Below are 8375 nucleotides of genomic sequence, written 5' to 3' on the forward strand. Positions count from 1 at the left end.
AAACTACTAACTACACCATGATGTTTAAAGCTTTATTATGGTGGTTATGATTGCCTTTACACAAAGATACCACACCTGTTTTGGAGAAGGTGCCAAAAACATGAATGTGACTATTGACCACTCAAGCTCCTTACAGTTGAACAGATAAGTGTTCATTACTGCATGCTGCCAGTTAGATGTTTACAATCATTTGGACAAAAGAAAAGTTAAGAAGGAAACCAAAGTGCTTTTTATTCGTACATTTTCACCTTGGAGTTAAAACAAGGACATTGTTCACTGAGTGTTCACAGGTGGTTTCAATAGACACATCAGATCAGACATGTATGAATGTCACCTACATTTCTCTTTTGTAATCCATACAGCCATGGAAAGTGAATCATTTGCATACTACTTCAGTAGAATTGCATTGAGCTTTGAAGGGTGTATAGACAAAGGCATGATTATAACTTATAACTCTGACTAAGGGATCGGCCCGCCAACTACAGAAACCGAAAAGAAATGCTGAAGCATTATAAAAACAAAAACATGAGTACAATTTTGTACATTTATGAAATATTTCATTATTTTAATTATAATCTCACAATGCTTATGATGCTATCATTCTGTTGAATATCACACACTATATCCAGTTTCCTCTTCATCCCTGAAGCTCTTGACAAAACACTTATTTCCTCAATCAAAAATGCTACAAAGTTTTATACAAAATACCATTGAGAAACATAAAAAGGTGAACTACAATGATCCCTTTTGGTGCATTGAACCCCATAGAAACCATCTAATAAGTTTAGCCTAACCACCCAAGGCACCAAACAACCAAAGCAATCAACAAACACACTAAGTATTCATAAAAAAATTAAGTATTTTCTCTCCCTTACACAAGGGTGGGCACCATTCCTGAGGATGTTTGGTAGGAGGAGTACAGTCTGGCAGAGGAGGAGTGGAGAGGAGATGGAGAGAGAGATGATGGAGAGAAAGAGGGGAGTATGTGGGAGGAAGTGGAGTGACCATAGGAGAGCAGGGGTCCGGGGGCCATCAGATATTGGTTGGCGGCCTCCTCCGTCTCTGACACTCCTCCACTCTTTTTGGACTTCCTGTTTTTACTGGACACCTTCCTGTTCCTGGTCTGAATTCCCTCCTTCTTCATGGTGAGTGGGCGGTTCACCTGAGGAGAGGAGAGAGGAGAGAGGAGAGAGGAGAGAGGAGAGAGGAGAGAGGAGAGAGGAGAGAGGAGAGAAGAGAGAGGAGAGAGGAGAGAGGAGAGAGGAGAGTTAATTTATCAGTACCTGTGTGTACTCTCCTTGCAAAACATATTGTGTGTCTTTTGCTTACATGATGTAGTTTGTAGTAAAGTCCACAGGCGTTGCACACAGGCTCTCCGCTGGCATTGCGTCTCCATAAGGTGGTGATGCTGGTCTGGCAGTTGGCACAGTGGGTGCCCTCTCGCTTGCTCACCATCTGCAGAGGGGCACAATAGAGATAGAGTCACTCAACAGGAGCTACAAGACAAGTCAGTGAGCACACACAGAGCACTTCAGGATACACATAACCTAACAAAGCTCTTGCTCTTCCCCCAAAAATAGTTCTGTCAATTCCAACACTCAATAGAACACTATTGTAGAGCTGTACGGTTCCAACATACTGTTCTCTTCTTGGGTCGAATCAGAGGTCGGTTCTGCCCATTGGTCTTGTGGTACAGTCCACAGGCGTTGCAGAGGTAGTGGCCTGTACCATCCCGACGCCACAGAGGGGTGGCAGTGGCCCCACAGTTAACACACTCACGGTCATCTGCCACCACAAAGAGTATATGACAGGTCAGGATACAAACACAGACACACTGACACACTTACAAAGTGTACAAATGCAGACCGATGTGTGTAGATTTTCTCAGACACACACACATGCACACACAGTTTCGGGGTGTTTCGGATAGAGTCAAAGAGAGGTTCTAACCTGGGGGAGAAAGGTTGATCTTGTTATGCAGGTGTGTAGAATACAGCGGGTAGCCCAGCCCTCCAGGGGGAGTGTAGAGGGCTGCTGAGGTGTAGTCCTGCCCAAAGGTGGAGGAGTAGGGGCCGTAGGAGCCATAGTAATCCAGAGGATGGGGGTAGGAATGGGCTGCAGGGTGGCTGTAACCATCAACTCCAGCTGGGTTGAGATTAAAGAAACTTCCTCCATGTTCCTCAGTCGGACTGTCTTCTTGCAAGGCCTCCTGAAGCCTGGGACTTTCTTGGCAATCAAATCCCGGGGAAGAGAGCTCATTCCTGGAGTTGGCCAAGGAGATGTTTTTTGGGGGAAAGGAGGCTGAGGTGAGGGGGTTTATGGAGGTCTTGGAGAAAGGGTTGGTGTGCCAGGTGGAAAGGGGTGAAGTAAAAGAGGCACCCAGTGATGGGCTGCCAGAACCTTCCAACCACGGGACACTGTTACCGTTTAGGGAGGAGTAGACTTGGTGAGCTAAGAGAGAGAAAGAGATCACATGAGAGTCAGTTGTGGCAGGACCTATAAATGTGTGTGTGTGTGTGTGTGTGTGGGTGTGTGTGGGTGTGTGTGTGTGTGTAGGTACATACATATGTTCATTAGGGTTCATGAATCTGCTTACCTGGACTGTGTGTGAACGTCAGTGTGGGCCGACTGTGGCTGTGGCTGGAGAGCGAGGGGGGCAGGCTGCCCAGCTCAGACTGGACTGTGTGGTACAGGGTCTGGGTCTGGCTCTCAGACTGGGCCTGGGGCTCTGGACAGGCTGAACTGGTTCCTGTGGAGAAGCTGGACCTGGGCTCAGACGACAGCAGAGTTGGGGAGCTCCATCCAGAGGACTCTGATGTGGCCTCCATCCCTGTGTGAAGCTGGCTGGATGACCGGGATCAAATACAGTTATTGCCAAAATGCATGAAAACAGTTTACACTATTAATATCTACCAAACTCCATGCATATTTATCTTCACAGAAGACTTCACATTAACATGGCTTATATGAGGAGAGATTGATAATGACAGCAGATTACCAATGAATCTCCACCAATTGTTTTTAAGAGACACTTGACTGGATGAGTTGAAAAGTTTTACTTGGACATCCACATCACATATGTAAAACATACTCAGTACTTTTCATCAACATGGTCATTACAGTTGGTGTAAACGAGCAGGGACTACATGTTTACCATGAAAGTCTGTGTACTAAACAAAAAAGAATTCTTCAACTGACAATATTTGATACTCACACAATATTTGATTGTAACCCAATGTCCTTTTCTGCTGCGTGTGTCAGACGGGTTACCCCTATGAGTTGTGTATGGAGAGTTTTAAGGTTGGAGAATCCAGAGGTAAGAAAATAACTGAGAGATCGGATGATGTGCCTGGCATTGGATACTCTGAGGACTAGTAGGCACTGTCTGATCTAGGAGTTAACTAGGAGCTTAGGGGATGTGAAGTGTGGGAGGGATCAGGGCAGCAGACGTTTGCGTGTGTGTGTATGTGTATGTGTGTGTGTGAAAAAAATTATGTCTGGGCACATGCATTAAATTGAACAAATACCTGGTCATTTGATCATCATAACCTGAGTGTACGTGAAGCCACACAAATCATCTCTTGGTGATTTAAAGTGCTGCTAAAACAAAACAGTTACTGGACACAATCCTAGCTCATGCAGAATACAAAGGAAGGCTTTCAGATAACAGCTACAACTTAACAGTTGAGTGGTGGGCAGTCAGCGATGCAAATAATGCCAACCACTGGTGTTAGGTGATCATTTGTTTAACAAAGTGCTGCAGCGGCTTTTCACTGGACGACTGTGCACTCTGTTAGTTTTCAGGGAAATTAGAAGGAGGTTAAGACCTGGAAAATGAAGTTTACTTTATGAACACAATTTTTCACTGCCTCATTGTCTCAGAGGAGAAACTTGGAATAGTGCATATTGTTTTGACACTTTTCTCTGGTGGAGTTTATCTTCATGAGTTAATTTTCTCGTGCCCAACAATTTATCAATCCAAGTGTATTTCCCAAACTTAAAAGGAAAGTGACATGAACACTGGATCGAATTAATCATATCAGTCATCAAAGGTCCTAAAAATAGAGTTGGTGGCAGCCAAATACATCCTTATTTGCATGTTTAGCGATATGCTGAAGGCCTTTCTAGCTTTTAAACAACTGAGATGGACAACGTGATAGCAGCCTTGTTTCATTTTGCTGCGTTATGGTCAAACAGGGCTTTGGTCCTCTTCACCATACACAGCCTCTGACCTCTACTTGTCTTAGATACAGGAGCTGATCAGGAAGACCTTGGGTGGGCTGTGTGGTAGGCAGTCTGTCCCATCTTCATACCTGTCCACACCTATAAATTAGTGTTTGTGTGTGGGGGAGCAAAGGTCGTGTCTGTGCACTGGCGGCTAAACGGAGCATCGGACGGGCAAGGAGGGAAAAGCAACAGTTGGGGCTGAGATGACAGAGAGAAGGGAGGGATGTGTGAGAGTCTAGGGAGGGATGTGGCTGCTCTCTACTGATAAGAGCTTTATCACTGAAAGACACAAGTCAGCAGGGCAGGGACTGCTGTTTCACTCATAATCGGCACACAGACACCAACATATATTTATAAATTATGCAATACAGTACAACAGAACATATTCACAAGGACTAGTTCATGTTATTATTTGGAAGGAAATAGCAACCAAGTATTTTAATTATATTTATTAAAGAAACACATGGATAAATATTATTCACAATACTAAATATTTACATGTATAACTATGACAACGTTAACTCTGTGAGCAGAAGTAAACCCTCAAATCCACCATAATTCCTAGGGCCATGGTCTTTCAATTCGGTAGTTTAACAAATAAACCACATTGTTGACATCACCATGAAAAGGTGAGATAGATGGATGAAATAGATGGATATGAGACAAGGGGAGTGAGCTGGAGGCCTGAAGATGGATCACAGACACCATGCATGGCCCTGTATTAGTAAAGGGTCCACTAAGCTCTCCTGCAGGGGCAGGTCCACTGTGAACTCAACAGGGGGCTGCAGGCGTTGGCGGGAGTGTTTCCCCCCGCGCTGGGGAATGGGCAGCTCCGAGTGGTGAGCCGGCAGGGGGTCTGTAAAAAAGTAGGGGTGGAGGAGGGCCTTGGAGACAGAAGACAAAATAAGAGAGATTGAGTGACATGGAAGGAGGGAGAGCGAGAGAGAGAGAGATGAAAGAGACAGGGGGAAATGAAATGGAGATAGAGAGGGGAAGACTGGACCAGGGATCTCTCAAGTCTACTTTAAAACCCAAATTAAATTCCAATATATTCATTATGATATTACAAGCCTATGAATCAGCGTCATATGATGATAGTTGTTCACTGTGCTCAGACGTATTATGTTCAGACCTGCTGGGCGCTGATGCGTTGTTTAGAGGGGTAGACAAGGAACTTGTTGAGCAGGTCGACAGCCTGGGCAGAGGTGTCTGGAACAATCTCTTCCAGAGGGATGGGAGGATTCTCTTTAAAGGTGATCTTGTTGTAGTCAGGCAGTTCTGTGATCTCCTAAGGATAGGAGAGGGGAGGACAAGATCGTTATTACATGTACAAATTACATTCACATATCCTTACCTCAGGCACCGGCCACTTAATTATAATCTAGCAATACCTCTGTGATCACAATAAATCATATGGGTGAGCGTGCACAGTGAAGGGAAAAGAGGTGGCATGTATATCAAGGTGATATCAGTATTGAAATTTGTCAGCAGTGTGAGTGGGAGGCCTCACCGGCCAGACTCTCTGGTTGGGTGTCCCCAGAACCCTCAGGACACAGCACAGCTGCTCGATGTCGTTCTCTCCAGGGAACAGGGGAGAGTTGTTTAGCAGTTCCCCAAAGATACACCCCACTGCCCTATGGAGGGAAAGATACATGGAACAGGGTTAGGGTTTGTTTTGGGGAAAACCTTGAAATTCTGCCCCCTGCTGTATCAGTTTATACTTACCACAGGTCTACACCTTCATTATATTTCCGAGCCCCATAAAGAAGCTCTGGGGCTCGATACCACCTAGAAATTTAACAAATAGACATTGTTTAGATTTTTCAATCAACAAATGTTGAGTGTGTGTGTTTGCCTATATCTATGTGTGTATATGCACACTTTGAAAGTAGATGTGTCTGCATGTTCAAGCATACCTTGTGGCCACCTGGTGGCTGTACAGTCGCTCCCCGTCATTGGAGAAGAGCCTGGCCAGACCAAAGTCAGCGATCTTTAGGTGACCTGTTGAGCTGATGAGCAGGTTGGCTGGTTTCAGGTCCTGCACACACACAAATGTGCACGTATGCACACAAACACACACACAGCCGCATTATTCCCCGTAACACTATAACATTTCACCCCTTCATTTGATTGGATTATATTTGTGGTGGTAGAAATTCTGGCTTCAGAAATTCAAATAGAACAAAATTCCGGCTGCTCAAATTTGAATGGTGAAATTCAGATCCCAAAAATTTGAGCTGTAAAGATTTGACCCTTCAATTAAAATTCAATTTGTGGCAGTCAATTTTTTATTGTGGCGGGCCGCCACAAATAAATCGTATGTATGGGAAACACTGGGTCTTACCCGGTGCATTATGGAGTTTTCATGGCAGAAGGCCACACCCTTCAGTAGCATCATCATGTAACCTTTGACTTGGGACTCAGTTAGAGGCCTTTGAGAATTCCTGATGACCTCAGAGAGATCAGACAGCATGTATTCAAACACCAGTACGAAGCCTGTACCATGTGGGAACACGTCCTTCAGCTTCACCACCTACAGACAACAGACACACACTTTAAATCACATTTACATTTGATTAATTTTAGCAGAAGCTATCATCCGAAGCGACATACAAAGTGTAAACTAATTGCATTTTTGTGTTATGTGTAGAACAGAAGAGGGTTCTTTAAATTGACTGAAGGAGACGGAGCTAGGGTAGTTTGAGGAAGAGCCATGCCTCTGCTTTGAGGTAATTTTCACGACATTTATTTAGCAATAAAAATACATTTATTTGTAGACTGATTAGTGATTTTAAAGCAATTCACAGATGACCTTTAACTTTCAAGTTTTTCTTCATACATATTGAGAGTTTTTTCCTCAACCAGATTGAAGCTCACATATTGATTGTCTTCAATTTCCTGTAGAGCCTTTATCTCTCTAAGGGCTTGGTTTGGTATCCCATCTTCCAGCTTTCTCAGGGCGACCTTCTTTAGAGCCACCGTCTCTCCTGTCTAAAAAGAAATGGGATGGATTTCGAAAATGTTGCTGACAGCTACTTGCAAGAAGACATAGCCACTACGACGACTAGGCTGTTAGCTAACGTTAATTAACTACAATACACATGCTCTCGCTAACAGATTAGGTAGCCTAATGGTAGACAGACCTCGATGTGTTTAGCTTTAAAAACAATGCCATGGGCTCCTTCGCCTATTCTCCCCAAGATGCTGTATTGGTCCATGCTTATTCAGATAACCAGTTAGAACTAACTAACTATCTAGCTGGCTATGCTACAACCTAACTAGACTAGCAAAATGTAAGTTAGCTTGGTATATAGTTAGCAAGTTAGTACTCAAACACAATGTAATATACTAGCAATATGAACTAGACTATTCGCTCTTCTAAATTCCATTTTTGTCGGAGCGGGCGATATGTGGGAAGACCACCTAGCAGTGTTTACGTTGGAGACGCTGTTGCTGTCACGTGAGCTTAGTATCTTTCCGGTGTTGTGCCATCAGATGCACGGCTTCCTTGAGGCACCCCCTCGCAGGAGCGCGCGAGAACCACTCGTGTACACTCATGTAACACCTTCCTAGTCAGAGTTAGCGGGGGTGCATTTTATGGCAAGAAGGAATACAACAAGCCTGCCATGAAATGCACCCCCCTCTATTGTCTGTTCTGTTAGTATATCCCAGCATCAAATGATGCTTACTGTACTCTGAGGGGACTAATATGAGTAACCAGAGTAAGTTTCAGGCATGTAACACTTTCCTAGTCAGAGTTAGCAGGGGGTGCACTTTGTGGCAAGAATACAAGCCTGCCATGAAATGCACCCCCCTCTAATGTCTCTTCTGTATATCCCAGCATCAAATGATTCTTCTCAGTCCACTGAGATGCTCAACTTGAGTGTATCATACAACTGCACCTTATTATCTATTATAAATACGGTGACTTAGTCTGAACTTGTACTTGTTCACTTCATTGACTTGGTACTTTCACAGCAATTGGGTACTATCTAATACTTCAGATGGGATGGTCATATCAGCATCAGCTGTTAAGTTTCCATTTTGTGATCGTCGGTGGTCCCTGTGCCAAAAAAATTTAATACACATTAATAGCAAGGGTTATATGAGAGCCAATGTAATCTCAGAAAACTTTATATTTCAGTTAT

General features: G+C 44.0%; 2 protein-coding genes across 2 annotated transcripts; both read right to left on the bottom strand.

Moving 5' to 3' along the window:
- Nucleotides 1–17: 17 nt before the first annotated feature.
- Nucleotides 18–3369, bottom strand: gata1b (GATA binding protein 1b). The gene is made up of 6 exons (XM_062459787.1): nucleotides 3215–3369; nucleotides 2597–2844; nucleotides 1951–2451; nucleotides 1640–1785; nucleotides 1330–1455; nucleotides 18–1162 (listed from the first exon to the last, which is right to left on the bottom strand). Exons 2-6 carry the CDS (start codon nucleotides 2826–2828, stop codon nucleotides 872–874), a joined length of 1296 nt encoding a protein of 431 aa, XP_062315771.1. The 5' UTR covers nucleotides 2829–2844; nucleotides 3215–3369; the 3' UTR covers nucleotides 18–871.
- A 1271-nt stretch (nucleotides 3370–4640) lies between these two features.
- On the bottom strand, nucleotides 4641–7661 carry cdk20 (cyclin dependent kinase 20). Its single transcript, XM_062458171.1, has 8 exons — nucleotides 7371–7661; nucleotides 7105–7218; nucleotides 6572–6760; nucleotides 6144–6265; nucleotides 5953–6015; nucleotides 5738–5861; nucleotides 5360–5515; nucleotides 4641–5111 (listed from the first exon to the last, which is right to left on the bottom strand). Exons 1-8 carry the CDS (start codon nucleotides 7443–7445, stop codon nucleotides 4923–4925), a joined length of 1032 nt encoding a protein of 343 aa, XP_062314155.1. The 5' UTR covers nucleotides 7446–7661; the 3' UTR covers nucleotides 4641–4922.
- Between the last annotated feature and the right edge of the window lie 714 nt (nucleotides 7662–8375).

Source organism: Osmerus eperlanus, chromosome 4 (genome assembly GCF_963692335.1).
Source record: "Osmerus eperlanus chromosome 4, fOsmEpe2.1, whole genome shotgun sequence".
Taxonomy (NCBI): Eukaryota; Metazoa; Chordata; class Actinopteri; order Osmeriformes; family Osmeridae; genus Osmerus; species Osmerus eperlanus.